Source organism: Teleopsis dalmanni, chromosome X, assembly GCF_002237135.1.
Source record: "Teleopsis dalmanni isolate 2A chromosome X, ASM223713v2, whole genome shotgun sequence".
Classification (NCBI taxonomy): Eukaryota; Metazoa; Arthropoda; class Insecta; order Diptera; family Diopsidae; genus Teleopsis; species Teleopsis dalmanni.
In genome coordinates this window covers 29,905,649-29,926,500 of record NC_051848.1, presented here as the reverse complement: position 1 = coordinate 29,926,500, position 20,852 = coordinate 29,905,649, and the positions used below count along the sequence as shown (strand labels likewise).

Here is a 20,852-nt window from a genome sequence, read left to right as displayed (position 1 = left end):
TGTTGTGTTCGTGTGGCCAGCTCGTCCTCGTTTATAAACGAGTGAGCAGTGAGCAGTGAGGAGTGAGTACATCATGGAAGCGCGCGTACGTCTACTTACTATAGTAAGTTTTGCCCCGATTCATCATCATGCATGCATGCACGCCGCGGTTACCGTCGCTACCTAGCAGTTGACTGTGTGTACATAGATTAGACAATACTTCGCACAATAACCCCAAACAACAACAGTAGTGCTTTATCGGTACCAGTAATATTGGCACTGCACTTGCGCACTACGTATGTTGTCCCGGCAAACTTTTTTGACTTAATGTGAACTTTTTTTATTTTTTATTTTTTTATTTTAATTTTTACCCTACTTTTCAGAATGTTGCTTTTGTTTACGGCCTCTCATTTGGGAGCGGCTTTTAAGTTAAGGAAGAACGCATTTTTATCAAAATACAATACAGTATGTATAGCCTTCTAGGCCATTGGCATGACTACTACACATATCTACGACAGCTACACAGCTGGTAGAGCATTAAGAAATTTATGAAAAAAAAAGTCAAATAAAATAAATAAAAAAAAATTGTAAAAATTCCGGCGTTTGCACCACTTTCACGACCTCATCTCTAGTTTTCTATTGCATGAATCTCAGTAAACAACTTTGAGTTGTGTATTTACAATTAGTACGTACTATTATATACAAGAATATATAATATATTTCACAATATATCATTACTATATACTCTTTATAAAATGCATAAAAAATTTTACGTAAAAATACATTCTCTGTTGTGATAGGCAAAAATCAGAGCAATAATGATTAGAAATTTTTTTTTTTGTTTCAAACCATATTTCTTTAATATTACTAAAAAAAAATAATAACTACTATTTTTTTTAGATTTTTTTATTAATAATTTTCATTAAAACAAAGATTCTAATTGTTTTTTCATATGAAAAACAAGTAAAATATTGCAAATTTATATTTAAATATTTTTATTAAATATTTTATTTAGAATATTTTTATTAAAACAAAAAAAAATTATTTTTAAAATATGAGAAACATATATTGCCGATAAATATTTAAATACAGTTAAAGCTGTTTTTAAACGGACCTTTTCTTAAATAGATATCTTTCTTAATCCTGCAAGATTTCTAGTGCCCTGTTTATTTTTCATACTTTCACTGTTTTATTTAAGTGGTGCGAAGTAGTCAAGAGTCCACTTCATTTAGTCTTCTATATCTTTCAATTAATGTGTTTCTACTACAAATTGATATTCTTGAAGTAATGTGGTAACGGAAAGGAATAAGTTTATACGAAGACGGGGTGTTTTAGTACGTATACTAATACTACTACTTAAACTTGATTTACACGAAATTTAAAATCCATTATATTAAAAGTTAGGTTCTCTTCAGTAAAATGGCGGCGGTACAAATTGGGCTTAATATAAAATCTAAATATCTAAATAAAATCTAAAACAATTTCATTAAAAGCAAAAATAAAATATATTACATTTTAAATATAATATTAAACATATTTGTATATTATAACAAGAAAACAAAACCTAAGAGAAAAAATTTCGTTTCGATTCAAAGAATCAAAAAAAAATATATTAAAATAAGCATTACATTATAGTAATGATACAATAGTTAAATAAAATAACTATATATTAAATTTTTACATCATTAAAAATATATTTTAATACTTTTATTCTAATCTATATAAATTCTAAGACGCCATTTATAAATGTGAGGTTAGATACTATTTGGTAAAATGAACGCTGGTAGTAAAAAAGCGTAAATAATTCTTAATGCAAAAAATTACTAATTCATATATATTATGATAGGAACATAAAAATTGAAAAAAAAAATTAGATAATTAGAAAATATAACTTACCTTGCTCAATTTTTCGCCTTCATGGCGTGGCAAAAGCGAACGCAAGTTTTGGAAACCAGCATTAATGCTCTGCATACGGCGTCTCTCATTACTGTTAGCAATTTCACGCCGCATACGCTTTTCAGTTTCTAAAGCGTTTTTATCAGCATCACTTGAGGTCTTTCCACCATTATTAACACCACTAGCACCAGTGCCAGTCAAATTTTTGCCAACGCCACCCATATTTGTACCCTTTTGAACAGTCTGATGTCGACGATGTATTTCTGGTTCGCTGTACTGAATATGATATGACTCGCCCCCTGAGTCTTCCAGTTGTAATCTAAGATAAGGAATTAAAATAAGATAGTAGTTATTACCAAGTATATTAGCCATTAAATATCAATTATAAAATGATATTTATGAATTTATTTATTAAAAAACTAGCGTTAAAGTGGTCTACTCAATTAATGTAGTAAACCACTAATGACAGAAAACTAATATGGCAATTTTAATTACGATTTTGATTGACATTTCATATAATATCCACACAATCTGCATAATTCGCTGGTTTAAATTAGTGTTTGGATTTTTAGCACAACTCGATTTTTGAATCTCTTAAAATTCTCAAGATATCGTATTATTAAATATATAAGCCATAAAAATATTTTGTTGTAAATTAGAGAACTTTAAAATAAAGTATGTATTAACTATTTATTGGATATAATTTCAAATAATGATTTCGCTGTACTGCAAATTGATTAACATGCAGAGATATGGGAAAGGTCTAAATTTATTGTTTTAATATATTTAGACTATCGTACTTAACCCAAATTCAGGTTTATATCGACAAGCATATTTTCTATACGATATCCAAGCAAATATGTGTGAGATAAATGCATAATTTTTTTTAAATTCGTTGATTTAGTAAATACTGCTTCAAAAAATTTGTATGTCATAGTTACAAATACTGTCTTTTTAGCTATGATTCTAAAATAAAATTTTAAAAAAGAACAATTTAGTGAAAAAAGGAATGAAAATTTTAGTCGCTGTTCGTTAAGCTCTGTAAGTTCAAGTGTAAACACAGGCAACAATTACTGACTTACGTTAGGTAAACCAATGTGCAAATATACTATAAGATATTTTATTAATATAATTTTTCATTATTTTCGACTCATATATTAGGGTTTCTTGTGAGTAATGTGACAGTGAAACGACAAATTGTATTAGCAGGAATGAAATTTTTGGATCATCTAGAGATTCAGAAATTTATTAAAGTTAATAAAAGTAAGAATATTATTAAAATAAATCCTGTAATATCTTCAAAAGTAAAATATAGATGAAAAGGAATTTTATCAATATTTAACTTAAAAAGAATTATCTAATCATAGCACTAAAAAAATTTGTGCGGTATTTTTGCAGTGTATTATCTGTGGATCATATTTTTACAAAGGGGACAACCGTTTTCCTGAAGCAAAGAAATTTAGTCTTATGATGAAACGATTGACAAAGACAATTGACCGATTAAATCAATTGGAACTAATTTTCCAGATTATAAGAGTAACGTAAAGTATGTTATTTTTAGATATATTTCTAAATCATATCAAATTCACGTTTTTACTTGAATATGTTATATATACATATGTATATCATATGTAAATATTATAAAATATATATTTTTCTTGTTTTTGCATACTCTCATATTGATTTGATGTTGTCCTAAGAATTGCGCAGTTATATTCTTCAACAATATAATTATATCTGTCATTTAATTGTTCAGGCTGTCTAAGAATAAATCAATGAACGAACAATATATCAAAACAAATGAACATTATCAAAAAAACAAAATATAAACAAACAGAAGAAAACAATACCAATGCAACATAAATAATTTGATACATACAACAAAAAAAAACTAGAATGTGATCATAATAATTTAATCCTAAAGTATGTAAATGAAACTAACAGCAATACTTGAAAGAATAATCAGCAAAAAAAAAGTTCATTCATAAACGAATTTGATTCACTTTAACAACAGAAGCAGCAAAGCAATAACAACAAAAAAAAACAACAACAGAACCAGTAAAGCAATAAACAAGGCAAAAAAAAAATCACCAATAATATCGGCATCAATTTACACAAGGGCTTCAGATTCAAGAAGACAACGAATAAGAAAACACATACGTTCAGTAGAGACAAGGCAAAGCTCACTCTAGCAATCGGTAATCGGCAATAAGCAATCACTAATCAGCAGGCAGACAGGCAATAGAGTAAACATTAAACAGCGCAGCAGTGTAAAAAGAAAAAAAAAGAGAGTACTTTAACGTCATCATACCTATACTATAGCGAACCAACGCGGCAGCATATAATAGTTTGTTCATACACATGGTTGTGCTTATTATCATCTGTTGTTGTTATGATTATTATTTTACGGCTGTGACTGACTTATTGGCTTGCGCGATTTGTTAAAAGAATATTATACACAATCAACTAATAAATACACAAATAATAAAAAAACTGGTTTATAAAAATTTTGAAATTTAAATAGAAAAAAAAAAAGCAAATAAAAATAGAATCACAGATAAGGTTATATTATTTTTTTTTAAATAAAATGAACCCGCCATTCAGAATGTTCAACAACTACACTGACAATATCATTTTACAGCAGATAGCAGCAAAAGGTAGAGCATCACCACACAACATAGCATCATATAAATAAAATGTTACGATAGTTATGTCTGTGTATGTGTACCTGTTTTGAATAGTTTGTTTTTGTAAAGTTGTAAGACCACATTCCGATGCATGCCGTGCGTTGCACCAACACAGTTCTCTGAATGATATTGCGCCGGCAATACCAAACAAACGCTTGCAAAAGTCAACACACGCAAGCAGCAAACAGCAAACAAACAATAGCATCAAAGCAACAGCATTTCTAATCATCATTTTTGATGACATACCAGCTAATACCCACACACACACACAAACTCATATATGCATGCATACACATAGCAAAACAACTGCATTCTTTTGGATTGCTTTGGGAGACTCTGTCCCGCATTTTCTAATTAGGAATGTATATCTATGACGATAGTTTTGGCTCATAGGCGAAGGCAAGCAGCAGCGAAATATGAAACAAATAGTTGATTCTCTTCTTCTTCTTCTTCTTCTTCTGTTTCTGTGCTTTGTTTCCAAAGTAGCAACAACAACAATACTAACATTCTTTGGTGGCTGTGTATAAAAATTCAATAAAGTAAATTTCTTCTTTTGTTTTTCTATTTTTACAACAGTTCACTCGCTTCTTACGTTCCTATATGTATGTATGTATATATGTATGTATTCGAAAATTTGCCGGTTGGCTTTGTTAGGTTGTACTTCAGCTTCTACTAATGGCATTCTTCAAATTCTTCAGCATTTTTGACTTTTCAAGCACACTTAACATAAATTTGTTTCAATTTGTATTATCAGTTATAAATGTTTTTAAATTTTCTAATAATTTTCATAGTAGACATTAAGGTTTTTTTTTATTCTATATACATATACATATATAATTGTGTTTTAAGATTATATATGTACATATATCTTGTACATCGATAAATGTATAATATGGTACGCTTATGTTATGGATAGAAAGTAAAAAAAATCCTCTCCAAAAAGGATTAGAAACAAAGCCTTACTGCATGAACGTGTTAAAAAACGTTCTTTTTTTATTTGTACTCAACATGTTCCCATTTAATCTGTCTATAAAATATTGAAGTCAAAGATAACTTTTTTATTTAATAAAAAAATAGAATTAAAAAAAAATAGAATTGGTGAAAACTTTAAAAATATTGAAACGAATTTAGTTTTCATTTTGGACAAAAATCGAAATACATATTATTATATTTAATTACATATTAATATTTTATTTATTTTATTTTAATTTTTTTTTTTTACTATTGTTATTTTTAAAAATTATCATTTTTTTTTTTTTAATTTTATTTACAATTATTTTTTGTTAATTAAACTTTTAATCATTTCAAATTTTAATATTTGTAATTTTTATCATTTCTTGTTTATATAATTTTAATTTTTTTGTACTTTTAATTTTTATTACTTTATATTTTTGAGTTTTATTATTTTGTATTACTATTCTTAATTGTAAATATTTTTAATTTTTATTTTTTTTTTCAATTTTTAATTATTATTATATTTATTTTTAATTATTTTTATATTTAATTTTTAATATTATTAATTATTATTATATTTAATTTCTAATATTTTTAATAATTATTTTGAAACAATTATTATTAAACATTTGATACAAACTGTTTATAGCACATAAGTTTCATTGTTTTACACTTATAAAGATTGACAACAATAAGGTGGGCAAGAAGGGTGAGAAACAGCGTTAAACATATGAAACATGACATGGTGCTTACTTAACTGATTGAATGCAAATTCATGCAATTTCATATAAAACAACAAAAGCAACAGCTCAACCAAAACTGGGTGGTCGAACGGTTGGTGGTTTGTTTTGTTGGGCATGTTTTGTGCTTTTGTTGTCTTTGCATATATGATGACGTAAGCATTGACCTAATAAACACATATGACTAAAGGTTCACATAAGCAACAATAAAAAAATACACAAGAGATATAACAACAGCAACAACAACTACTCACTATGAAACAAAATGCAACAACAGCATATTTACCATGCGTATGAATAATGGCAATGTAATATTTTCAATCGAACTTTGTAACACAAATGCAGATTTGTTACTGCTGGTTTCTGCCTTGAATGCGAAATGCTAAATAAAATCGAATGTTTAGCCAAACGCAGAACATACACAGATATTCATACAATTCAGACTTAAATATATTCCTGCATATAATATGCAAAACAAACTATATATAAGCGTAATATAAAATATAAAACTTATTTGTGACTTCAAATCTTATTTTATTACAACACAAAAATGAATCAATCATATGAAAAATGCTTGCCTCTACCTCTATATTGCAAATCTAATAAACAGAGACAGGCAGGCATGCAAGGCATATGATGCCTATATGTCGACAGAGAGGCATAGCATCAGGCTGACGTGCTACCAGACAGCTGGTAGCTGGTGCGGTGCTGCATTTTTACGTGTGTTCGTTTGTGTATGTGTGTGTATATATATATATTTTCGTTTTCATTTCGTTTAATTCACAACTACAGCTATTTATAAATTCAAATTGAAAATCCGGCATCATTCACAGCTGCTGGTTAGTTAAGTCAGTGAGAGTCAATGTTGATGTTTTGTTATGATTGTTGTTGCTTTTTTTGTCAACAACATTGTTTGTCATCGTCGTTGCCGTTGCCGTTGTTTTCGCTTAAATCGTCATCATTGTCGTATCTCTTCGTATTCTATATTAAGTAGCAAATATATTTATAATCTATTCTCTTACTATTTCCCGTGTTTTTTATTTAAAATTAAAACAAAAGCCAATCACAATATAAATTTTTCTTTTTTCATTTTTATTTTTATAATATGGAAGCTTATATTTTTGAGGAGAATATTTTCTTCTTTTAGTAATTGAGGGAATTGCTAGCAATGGCGGTGGTGAGGAGATGGAGTGCACCACATATTTCGTTCGCCTTTCATATGATGACCTATTGCAATATATTGCATTTTGTTTTGTAATGCTACATATGATATCTACAGAATATATTTTAAGGGTGGGAAAAATGAGTAATGGGGTTTGGTGTTTAGTATGATATGAACATAAGTTGTGGTGCCTTGTAAAGGAGCATCTGACATTTTTACATTTTTTATTTACACCCAAATAAATAAATATATAAATAAAATTTTTAGATTAAATGTATGTGTAATTTTTTATTACTATTATTTATTTATTTATTATAATTAAATACCTAGGCATAGCTAAACAAACTAGGGCAGATGAACTCTTTTGTCAGCTATCAATATTGACATTGTCTAAACTGGGCAATGAATGTACCAGAGAGCTGTTTCAACTAAAGTGTAATTTACTCAGCACTATATTATCGGTACTGATAGGTTACTGCTTACTGCTTACTGACTTTTGTCGGTGTTGTGGCTCTGCGGATGAGGAGAAAATTGTACTCCACCTCATGTGTTAGTGTTGATCATTGGTTAGGAGAAGATTTAAAAAAATATTCAGGATCACTTTTTCTTACCGATCTGACAGAGTAGCTGTAATCTTGCAAAATTAAGAACTGACCGAGTTTATAGACTTGTCAAGTCTGACTACTGCGGGTCATCTAGTCTATGTATAAACTAATAAGCTAGTCTCCGTGTTATCACTATGGGCCATTATTGAACTCAAGTGGGCTTGGGGCATAAATCTATCACTTCAACGTAACCCAATCTATAGCTGTTAGGCTAACCTATAGCTGCTTAAAATTAAAAATATGTATGACGTCGTATGCATAGAGATATGTAGATTTATTTTTCATAAATTGTAATATACTAAATCATAAATATGTACGAAAGGTATGTATCTCACATATATATTTTTTTGTCAACATATCTATTAATCAGAAAATATATAAACAAACATGATAAAGCTAAGTGCAACAATACAAAAAATAAATATGTGTACATTTACGAACGGATATCTATAAATATATATACATATATATATATATAAGTTATCTATATTTTATCTATATTAAAGAAACGACATATATAAATGCAGCAATTTATGTGCATTGCGCATAAAACGTCAAAAATGTCAGGTTTTGTTTTTGTAAATTGAGCTTTGTGTGAGCTTTACAATTATTTAATGGGTCTGTTTGTTTGGCTCTTACGTTGTTCGTATGTGTGTATGTATATATATAAATAAATATAACACAACAATTGTTAGTTAACCCTTTACACACAATACACCTCCTCACGCCTCATACACTATACACTATATACTTTGCAACAGCAAGTAGTCAGTCAATGTAAACAAATACAAATAGCAGCTGCTACGACGCAATATGATATGTACCTGTAGCAACAACAAAAATCCGAATAAAAAAAATTATAGTAAATTAAGAAAAAAAAAGTAGACGAAGAAAAGCAAAATGAGCGGATATAAGCAAAGCAGTGGGTGTTGTTTTGGGTAGCAGCACAAATTTCCACACCGTTCTTATACATATTAATGTTTGTATGCCTGAAGGGAGATATATCGATATACAAATATATAGAGGGCAGAGTACAGTTAGTCAGTGTACAGTTGACTGAAAAAGAGCAAAAGTTTGCAAAATGAAAATGCGTCGCATATGTTGTATTGAGAAGAGCTCACAGTTAAAGTGCGCTGCTGCTGCTACTGCTACTGTTGCAGTCTGTGACAAAATTTTGCAAATGCGATTGATGTGCAAAGAGAGCAGAAAGCAACAGAGAAATACAGAAATAGTATGAACTGAAAGCTAAGCGCATTAGAGTAAGTTGAACATAGTCAACAAATATTTGCAACAATGCTTTTTACAAAGACAGTTTACTTCTTCCCGCCAAAATATTGACTTTTTCTTCAAATAGTAGGAGGAAGTTGGGTGGAACGAAAGTGATTAGCAAGGCAAGTGTTGAATATATATCAGAAGATAATTTTTTCACATTTAACAAAATAGAATAGAAATTAAGATGTATATATTGCTTATAATTTTAAAATGGAAAATAAATTAAATAAAGAACTATACATTTTTATATGTAAATATATGCCGGTTTTTTAATTCTTACTAAAATTTTTCTTTATAAAATCTTAATTACAAAAACTAGCAGTAATCGGCTGTGCCGAATTAATCGTTTGTATAGACGATTCGATATGTCGACATAGCTGCTCTTGGTTCTCTGCTTAACTGAGAACATTTACATAATTTAATAAAATATTAAAAAATTTAGATATTTAATTAGTAAAACACCTATTGGTTGAACTTTGTATTTCTCTTCCTTGTCAAATCACAGATTGAACTGCTTAAACTGTACTAGTACATTTCTAGCACTACAGTATTTTGTATTTCAGAAGTAAAATAAGAACTGACTTACCGGGATTTAAGAATAGTTAAATAAAATCAAATTCCAATTTTATATGTTACGATAAATCCTTGTCCTTTTTTTTATATATACATATTAATAGACATGTACACGCATGTATGTATATCATAAAATAAACTATATACTAATGTATAAATAACCGCACTTTTACTGTTATTTTATAGCTCGCAAAAACCCGGTCTGTTAAAAAATTAATTAAGTATTTTTCTATATAAACTTTTAATAGAAAACTTGCTAATTAAAGACTTTGTGTGTCGCACATTTTTCACATATATTATTTTTATTCACACTAGAAAAAAATAATAAAAATTCATTTATTTTCATTTATTATTATTTGTGTATTTCACATCAACATTAAATATATTTTTGCAACAACCGAGATTTATCGCCTTTTACATGCCTGAACGCGAACTATAGAAAAGAAACGCGTTGTGCAAAAATCATGTGTTTTTAATCATAGCACACAAAAACAAAATATAAAAACAATAAACGAGGACGCTACGAACACCAACGAGCGAATAACAGGTAAAAAGAAAATTTGCAAACATCGCTTGCACAACAAATTAAACAAACTAACAAACACACGATATGTGTGTAGTGTGTAGTGCACGGCCTCAAAAACAAATAACTTGACTTCCAAGACGGTGGCCGCCTAAAATATTTATGTTCTATTCTGTGCAAACAAACAACAAACAGCAAAATCGAAAAACGAAAAACTATATAAAAAAGTTGCTAAATAGAGAAAGAAGGAATAAAAGAAACTGAACCGTTTGCTTGCAGTGAGAGAGCAGAGCAAGTGATTTTTGATCAAATTCACATACGAATAAGAGTAAAATGACAAGTGCAAAAAACTGCCGCGCAAAATTTATTTGCATAAAATATTTTTTGTTATATATTTGTTAAGGGGCAAATATATATTATAAGCTTATATATATTTAGTTTATTATAATTGTTTAAAAAAAATTTGTAATATAAATTACAATTTTTTTATAAATTAATTTATTAGCGAATATATTGTTTTTCGCCCTTTCTCTTTCTCTATTCCTTCTCTCGTAGTCAGACAACTCTCGCAATACACACATCCATTTTCGTTTGGCGCTTCTTGAAATGAAGCAAAGTAAATTTCCAAAGCGAGAATTGAGATTAATATGTCGCGGCATATTAACCGTGGAAAGTGAAACAAAATATTGTTAAAACAAGTGGAATTGGTTAATTTGCGCAGCTGATATTTGCGTTTAATTGCAAAAGTACAGTCATGGCGAATTCAATTATATTTACAGCATAAAAAAAAAAACAGCAAGTATCAATAAAAACTGATTGGTTAATTTTGAAGATAGTTAAGTTAAAAATAAAAATTACTATTATTAGGAAACGTTTTCGTTCTAAATATATCAAATTTACTAAATAAAAACTTAATTCACTCTTTTCCATTAGGAATATAATTCGAGAAGTATTCATCATTATTGCCTAGACAACAGAGTATTAACCAGAATTTAGTTAATTTAATAAAAAAAAGATAAAAATATTTTAATTTAATCGTTTTATTTTAATTTTTATACAAAATTATTTATATTACAAATATTTCCATCTTCAATGTATACTGTATAAACAAAGAAAGAAATTACATATTTAAATACATGTAAATAAATATATAAACATCGTTTTATGTTTTTTTAATATACAGAAATGTTTTGTAGTTAGTCTAAAAAGTTCTTTTGAGCAGACACTCATCATCAACCACTTTTGGACCGTTCAAAATTTAGCTTTAAAAAAATTGTACCTCCAAGAACAGATTTCATTGTATCATTACACACAGAAAAGTGGCAATCAATTATTTCCAAATTGGTGGCTACAACAAATCTATATATCGTCTAATGACAGTATATTTTATTGTTTATGACACGGCTGTTAAATGGATATGCTCGAAACAATTTGGAACGAATTCTCAAGCTTCAGTGTAATTAAAGAACATCACACACTGAAACATTGCAGTTCCTTAAACCAAAACAATGGTTTAGAGTTCCTCGAACCGCTACACCGAACTATAATGGAAATTTATATGGTTCACAACTTTGTTCTATAAACATGTGTACATAAACAAAGATTTGAACTTCGAATTTGAAAAAAAAAAAAAAAAAAATTCATGATATAATTCAAACGAAATCGTTGTAACTCTATATTTAAGCGGAAATTCACAAACTATTGTTAGAATCGTTGAATGTCACAATGTAAATATATCGTTATAAATACTATCGTAGTAAAAGAGAAACAATAATTGAGCTTTACTATTGAAAACAAACATCACAGAAACATTCACAGAAATAAAAAACCACCCTACAGAGTTAAGGAACTGTTGCGCTAATGCTACCAATTGCCAGATATCGTCGATCCGAATAAGAAAATAATTCCCTATTTGTAAACAAAAAAATAATCAAATCACCCTGACAAAAATTGTCACTCAAAAATTGTGTTGGTTAAGGTGGTGATAATAACAAATGGTTGCTCTTGTGGATCTTGGTGCGTAATGGTATCAACAAGATTCTTCATAGTTCACTTAACTTCGACCGCAATGTAGCCTCGTCTCTCCAGGATATTAAAATGCAAACCCGTACAAAACCGATACTTTTTGATATGAGTATCGGTATTTGACAATATCAAGATCAGCACTAAATAATACTGGAGTGTTGTACTCAAAAAAGCACTTCTCGGTGAATGGTTGAAAATAGATTTATAGGTTTATATATAGGTTCTACAGGTTTATTTGCATACAAGGGGTAGTTCATTTGTTGACGACTCCAAGAAAATAATTCGAGATCCATTGTTATGTCTCCTATACAAGATCCTAAACAACATTACCTAAATTATATATATAATTATTGTATATGTATTCGTACAGCTCATTCCACTATAAGTACAATTAACTAAAAATAATTAATAGCATTTTTGTGAAATTTAACATTTTACAGTTAATCAATGTATTTATATATTTTATATACGTAATATTGAAAATAGACAATTCTACTTCGATAAAATATTTGCAAAATTCTCCGCTTGCAGAACTAAAAAAGCTAAACGAAAGTTTTTATTGCAGCTGTGAAGTAGAAATAAAATAATAGCAATTAATTTTTATGGCATCTACGAACAGATTGTGAGGGAAAGAGAAAGAAAAAAGAGAAAACAACAACAATAAACACAAGATTTTATTTGTAAATCAGCTGAGTTGGTTATCTAAACTATGTATAATGTATATTTGCGTATTTATTTTTACTTTTAAAACAACTCGAAAACATAAGGCACATGTGAAAATGATAAGAGCAGAGTGAACAGACCAAAAATACGCCGCGCCAACGTACAGTGGAACAAACTCACTAATCAGTAAGTAAAAAAATTTGCTTTAAATCTTGAAGAACTGAAAAGATTTCCGAATAGTACGGCATAGTACGAAAATACTTAAAACTATTGATATTCTATTAGCAGAACCAGAAAATCGAAGAAGTGATACTAAGAAAACCGTAACTATTGTTATAATCGACGTCGATCATAAAATCAATTATTGTGCCAGAACACAATGCTGTGCAAAAAAAACTGATCATTTAAAATCATCAGATGACATGGTGTGCTATTCAGGCACCGTTAGCCATTAGTTCTATTACTACACACACTATATTGCATTATCATGAAGCTGTGGAAAAGGACACTTTCATGCTGTTTAGGTCCAAAGCCAACTTGAGCTAAATAAAGGCCCGTTGTGATACTACGGGTAAGCGTTATTCATATGCAAATTAGTGGGATTCCTAAAAGCACTGTAGTAGTCGAACAAATGTTGTTGACATTCAAAGCACTCAAATCAAATGATCACCTGTTTCTTTGATTGATGTAGAACAATCAATTCTGAATTGCACAATACCATTTATTTGGCAAAAATTTGCAGAGATAATAAGACTACCCAACCTTCAAATACACATAAATCCATACACATCACTATAAACCGAGCTGTTGTTGTTGTTGTAACCCGCACGAATCTAAAAAGCAGACAACTTAAAAGGTATTATAAAGATGTTTGCATGGGTTAGGATGTGGATTAGGGTTAGCATGGTAGTGTGAAACGACTGCATGTGTAGTCCCTTTTGGGGGTTTTAAACGAGATCGTAGATGATCGTAGAATTTGATGAGTGGTTTTGGGACGGCAATCAAGCCGTTCTTGTAACAATACGCGCTCTTACACAACATCGGTTCAAACAAATCACGTTCGATTTGTAATTATTTAAAGTATAAAATTAATAGGTCGGTCATACGGCGTAAAGCAAACTGCATGTGGACGAGACAAAGGTTTCCGTCAGCTGTAGCATTTGGTTAGTTCAAATGTTACTAACCATGTATTTGGAAAAACTCTTATAAGTTTTTTTCGACATCTGCAAAAGTTTATAGATAATAAACGAGAATATATTGAGAAGCAATAAAGCATTTTCATTGACAAATTACTATTTTATTTACTGTAAGGGTCACAATATATAGTATATATAGTGACTACGCCCCTTGTGATTGAGAAAAATAGAACCAACTGTAACAACAGTACTACTTCGTTCAACTTAAAGAAGAAAAATATTTTCACAACTGCAAATGTTTTCTAAAGAAAACACTTGAAATATCTCTAATACATTATAATTGTGATTAAATATGTAGATAGATACATTATTTCAATTTCATCAGAGTGTTTTGCAAGCCAAGTATAAACCAAGAGACTTCCAAGTTTGCTGCTTGTTGGATGGGTAGTTGTGATATATGACGGACATAGCGTTTGAAATGTGTATGAAGATAAAACATATGATAGCATTTCGTTGCTATTCCCGCTATCGAAACTACAGTAATTACAAATTCCAATTAGATATTAGAAATTCCAATTAGAACAGAGCAAAGTCAAAGAATTTAGCAATAAAGGCAAAGGTAAGGTAAGAGTCAATAAAAAAGGAAAGAGTTATCTCTTAACACTTATTTTTATTGCTGTTACTTTTAAAATAAATTTTTTTTTCTTTAATTTTAAAACCATATGATTTTGATAAACGTCAGCAGGCAAGCAGGCAGCAGACCAGATTTGAACACACATCACTCATAACAGAACAGTAAGCAAGCAAGCAGCTAAGCGCAGTAGTGCAAGCAAGCAAAGCAAAAAATAAGCAAAAGAGAAAGGCAAAACATTTCTTTGCGTAATTACTGTTGTTGTTGTTGTTGCTGTTGCCTGCCCTTATGATGGCAACGACGACATTATTTTTTGCTTTTGCTTTTATTAATAGTTGTTTTTTCTTTCGTTTTGTTATTTGTTTTTTTTTCCTTTGATATAGCTGGTTGCTTTTTGGCTGACGTAGCTTTCATACTCGTCGTGCAAGTGCTTATTTACTTTTGCAGTTGTATGTGTGTGTGCGTGTGTGTGTTGCTGCAGTAATAGTGTTTCTTGTCGTCAATAAGCTTATAAGTATGAAAAGTTCAATATAATTTAATCAATTCAGGGAAAAAGAAAAGCAATAAAAATCAAGCTTGGTTTTTTTTTTTGAATTCTGCAAATATATAACACATATTTAAAATGATAGAAATATACGCTTGCTTGTTACATATTAACTTCGAACCACGGAAAAGCATAAGAGCAGTAATTATTGTACAAAACAACAAAGCATGCTGCTGGCTGGTATGCTTAGCTCGCCGCTACTAGTGACGCGACGGACAATAGAAGCAACAAAAACAAAACATAAATATGCTAAAGAAATAACAAATTTTTACCGGTACACCAGCTGTTTTCAATGACGAATTGAAAGCAGCTGATGTTGTTGTTATTGTTGTTAGTATTGTTTTGTTTGCTGCTGTTGCCTGTGCTGTTACTAATGTAGTTGTTGTGGTTGTTTTTGCTTTTTATGTGTAGTAGATGTCACAAAAATGTTAATGACATTTCGAGTGCACTTTAGTTTTTTTTAAAGGTAATTAAAAAAAAAACATAAGATGAAAATATTATGAAATAGTGTAAAAAGCAGAAACAAAAAACAAATGTATTAAAAATATGTAGAAAATCAGTATTTATTTTTGCTAAAATTACAATTTCTTTTCTCTTTATAGTTACTAAATCTTAGAATAGTAAGAGGAGATGGAAATATATATAAGTACATTAAAATAATAACAAAAACAGACGATAAAGTTTCTGACTTTTGCTTAAACAACAAAAGCAGTAAGTAATGTTAATAATTTATTAAAAAAAATTACAATTATTGTAGATATTGCACTGATGAAATAATTAAATTTACACAAAATTATATTTAAAAAGAATTTGTATTCAGTTATTTGTTATTTGTTACAACGTTTTATTATATAAAATATATAACAAGGCAAGATACATTCATTGATATATATACAGAGATACATTCATACATTTCATTGAATGTATCTTGCCTTGTTATATATTTTATATAATGAAACGTTGTAACAAATAACTGAATATAAATTCTTCTTTAAATATAATTTTATGCAAGTTAGTTACCAGAAGCATATAAATTCAACTAGTATTAAATTAGTCACCAAAAGTAACGAGCGAAGAGTTTAATTCAAGTCTAACTAGTATGAAACTAATGTGATAAGAAGTAATAATTGATAGAAATATTAAAAGCATTCACGAGAAAAGCTAGATTGTCTATAAGGATGAGATACTTTCAGTTAGTAAGTAACAAGTTGTTTATTTTATATATAAGAAACTCTAACGAGTAAAGTTATTACTCTATCAAATTGAAACACTCGTTGATTGGTTGGTTGCAGTGGCAGATCAGCAGTTTTTTTTTCTAAAAATTTAAAGTTTAATAGATCTTTTACCCATCAACAGTCTGAGAAATTGCTAAAATAGTACTTCTTTAAAAACGTATTTCTTCTGGAGAGTAATGAAACTCTGTTTCGAGAGTATATAAAAAACATACAAAAATTCTAACGAGTTAAGTACTTCTTAGTTTATACAAACCAACCAGATGAATGCATATCACAACTTTCATAAAAAAAACAAATTGCTATAGCATAAAATTGATATATAACAAAATATTACGTCTAATTTAGCTGCTTTTAAGAACGGCCGAGTCTACATTCCGAAACCACACGTTGAGTTCGACATACAAGTAACATTTCACACTCCCAAAAACCGACAGCACAGACAGATTCCTGCCCACTACCACAACAGTTTACTTAGCTAAATACGTTTTGTATTACAAGTAAGGTTTCGATCAAGAAGGAAGTGAGAGAGATCATTGTTCTTATAAATTCATATATTTCCCCAAAGATGTAATTTAGACAACTCTAGAAAATATCTTAGAAATGCACGATCTACTAATAGTTGAACATGAATTAAATATAAAATGAAATTTTCATTGATAAATTTTAAAACTTCTTAAATGGATGCATACCATTTTATTTAGGAGTACGAATTAATTTGAGATTAATGGAATTTAAATTGAATTCAATCAGAATCAAGGTGAAGAATCTGACCACTAAATTGTGGCGGTCGATTGGATTTAAGTTTTCGTAAGTATTGTGGCTGAAACACAGATGGGCGATAAAGCTGCAGTTAGTGCATTTATGCGTCATACAAGTTACTACATATACTCTTAATCTTAATAGAGCTAAGACAGATTATGTTGCAGGGGGAAGACATCGATCTTTCTGGGAGTTATTAGACGGAGATTTATTAAGAGTTATATCAATATATGTTGCTATATTCATGATATAAATAAAGGAGTCGGTGAATGCATTTTGGAGGGAGCACTCTACTACACATGATATCTTTGGGTTGCAACACGTAAGCGGATATTTCATGAACAACAGTTGGATACTTTTAAGATAAGCATTCTAGATTCTGTATAAAGATGATCAATATGAAATTGCAATCCGCAGAGTCGTGTTATGACAGGATTGTAATTGAAAAAAAAATACACAATATAGTCATATTGTTTTTTTATTTTAAAAAAAATTACCATTCGAACATAGATTAGTTGGTAGCCCATAATTGTCCGAACAAAGAGCTTTCACTGTATCACTTCACAACTAAGTAAGTGAATAAACTTTTATGACAAAGAAACAGAATCGGTCAGACCAACGTTTTATTATTCTTTCCTTTTATTATCCTTTCCTTATTAAGAAGGAAAACATAATAAATAATTTTCAAAAGTAAAGAGTATTGATAACCCTTTTCAATTCACTGTAATAGACAGCTGTTAAGGCATAACCATATGATCACAAAATAAATACTACAAGGGTTAAAATAAATAGAAATGTAAAAGAGTGTAAATAGGAGTGTAAAAAGTAGATCACAAGAAATTAACATTATTGGTATTTTATTTTTATATAAACATTTGGAATATTAGATATTATAAGAATATATGATTGTATAAGAAAAATAATTTTAAATGCATTAGTAGAACTTAATTTTTCAATCAAAAAAAAATAAAATAAAATCAATTAAATATTTCCTACTTCACTGTATTTCATTTAAGAAGTTTTAAAACTCCATTGCACAAATTAAAAAATTTTTCATTTTTATTAAGGAGTGAAAAAATGCAATATAAAATAAAATAAAGTAACATTAAAAATAATGACAGTCTATCATGTGTTTTCATTGTTGCTCGCATCCCACATCACCATTTATGGGAGCACAAAACAGAAAAAAAAGCAACTGACAAGAAGAGCAATGACAAAAAAGAACATTATTGTATGTACCAAAAGCAAAACACGAGAAAAAGTGGCGTCACTTTCTTCCAGTGCTCGTTGGAATGGAATACTCATTCGAATACAGAAACAGAAACACCAAAAACATATGAAACGAATTGATAAAGGAAACGCGCAAACAGAACAGGCATAAGCAGCAACCGCATGGAAATATGAGCGACACACAACACACCTTTCTGTACCTTGTTTTTGTGTACAATTTGTTTTGTGCACAATCAACGTAAAATCTGCATAACAAAGAAAGACAGTAAAATATTTTCCACATTCTTGAGTTTTGTCTTCAACTCCGTACTCTTTTTAATTTACTCTTTTGCGTACAAGCAGTGCGAGAATAGACAAGAAATTTGTGTGTTCTGTAGCAGTGCAGAACACACAGATGGTTTACCGCCAGGCTGCAGCAGCAGCAAACGAAGAGTATGTTCAAAAATACAATACCGAAACAAACAAACAAAAATCAATAATATGCAGTTTTAGTTGTTTTAAAACATAAAATTGTGTGAAATATTTTCTTCATTTAAGAACACATTTAATTCATTTTCAATCCACAAATACAAATAATAAAAATAAGATAAAAAATTGTAAACTTACTGCAATTCATCATCCAACTCTTCGGCGCTGTTATAGTCAACGGTACCCAATATGACTTCCTCGGTTTTTATGGTTACAGGAATAGACATTGTGTTTTATTTTAAACAATTAAATATATCCCTGCGAAATATTTAAATATACTTTATTTATATACTTTATTTGATGTATTAAATTTTATATTATGTATTCACAAAAATAATTTAAATATACACATATATGTATATTGTAGAAAAAAAGAACAATATATTTATAAATTTAATAGAAAAAAAACACGTGTTTTTATAAAAGTTGGTTACTTGCGTTATTTTTACGTTTTTATAGCAACCTTTAATTTGCATTCATAATATTTAATTAATTTTTTACTCAATATTCGAAAAAAAAAATTTTTTTAAATAAAACTAACAAAAACAGAAATCAGCGGTAGCGCTATTATTTTTCATATGTTTTTGGCTTTATGCCTTTGAACAAATTTCACAAATTGTATGGTCACTTTTTTGTCTCACTCGCACATATGCGCAAGAATATGTACATGCATGCAGCAGAAGCATGTATGAGAAAATAAAAAAAAATTGCTGTTTAACTTGCATTCACATTCGAAAAATATATAAATGAAAATTTTAATATTAATTTTTATTTATTAATAAACAAATTAAACTTGTATATTTATACTCCAAATATTACTTTTAATGTTCGAATGTTATAGAAACAAACTTTAATTGTATGAATTTTGTTATTTTCTCTACGTTTCTAGCAGTTTTATACACTGAACATACCGAAAAAAGAGTTTGTCAGCTGCAAGTTTTATTAGCGGCAAATTGCTATATATAATATAATCACAAAATTTTAATTTTATTTTGGAATATAAAAACAATAATTATTGTTAAATAAACACAAATTTATTTATATTTTAACTATTTATTTTTAAATATTCACACACAATTTCCAATTTTCGCTGAAAATTTTTCCGTACACTACAGATCGCGACCGTATTGTTCAAACGCTGTAAACGTAATAAAACTGAAACACTGAGAAGTCGTGTATATAAATCAGTTTGTGTGGATTGTATTAGCAGACTTGTATGCAATACAATCCACAATGTCGTATGCTCTTCTCACCAATTGTTTAGTATAGTAACTGTATGATTTGTATGTGTTCCTTCTCTTTCGAATAACAAATAAAATGTTATGCAGAAGTTTTACAGTTTATAAAACTGCACAATGAATGTGGATTGTGGAAATGCACTTTAATTGATATATTTTTCGGCTTATTAGTTTTTTTAAATATTTAAATTTTATATAACATGTATAAATATAAATTATTTAAATAATTTTTTTTAAATTTTTTACAATTTTATGAATTAAATCATTTTTAATTGCAGTTTATTAATATACGTAAATAGTAAAACCCGCAAAGCAGGAAAATTAATTTTTACTTAATAAAATTCAATTAACTCAAAAATATATTATATATTAATTATATATCAGCAAAACTAATTTAATAATTTAATAAAATTAAAAATTATGGCACATTTACATAGAAAATAACTTTCATATATAGAAAATAATTATTTTAAAGACATTTTTGACACTGATTTAAATGAATTTCTAGAGTATTCCGATGAATTTCGTCGAA

At 28.8% G+C, this 20,852-nt stretch overlaps 1 protein-coding gene across 2 annotated transcripts in view; it reads right to left on the bottom strand.

The window, feature by feature from the left end:
- Positions 1 to 20,033, bottom strand: part of LOC119689969 — a 41,189-nt gene extending 21,156 nt beyond the window's left edge. Inside the window, exons 1-3 of one of the 2 annotated variants that reach the window (XM_038104932.1) lie at positions 19,994 to 20,033; positions 19,221 to 19,340; positions 1,876 to 2,194 (exon numbers count right to left, since the gene is read on the bottom strand). In XM_038104932.1, coding sequence (XP_037960860.1) covers positions 1,876 to 2,194; positions 19,221 to 19,309 — 408 coding nt within the window. In that variant the 5' untranslated portion in view covers positions 19,310 to 19,340; positions 19,994 to 20,033. Of the gene's footprint in view, positions 1 to 1,875; positions 2,195 to 9,881; positions 10,119 to 19,220; positions 19,341 to 19,993 lie in introns of those variants that run through there. The other variant, XM_038104933.1, reaches the window with a different exon arrangement.
- Positions 20,034 to 20,852: the final 819 nt, after the last annotated feature.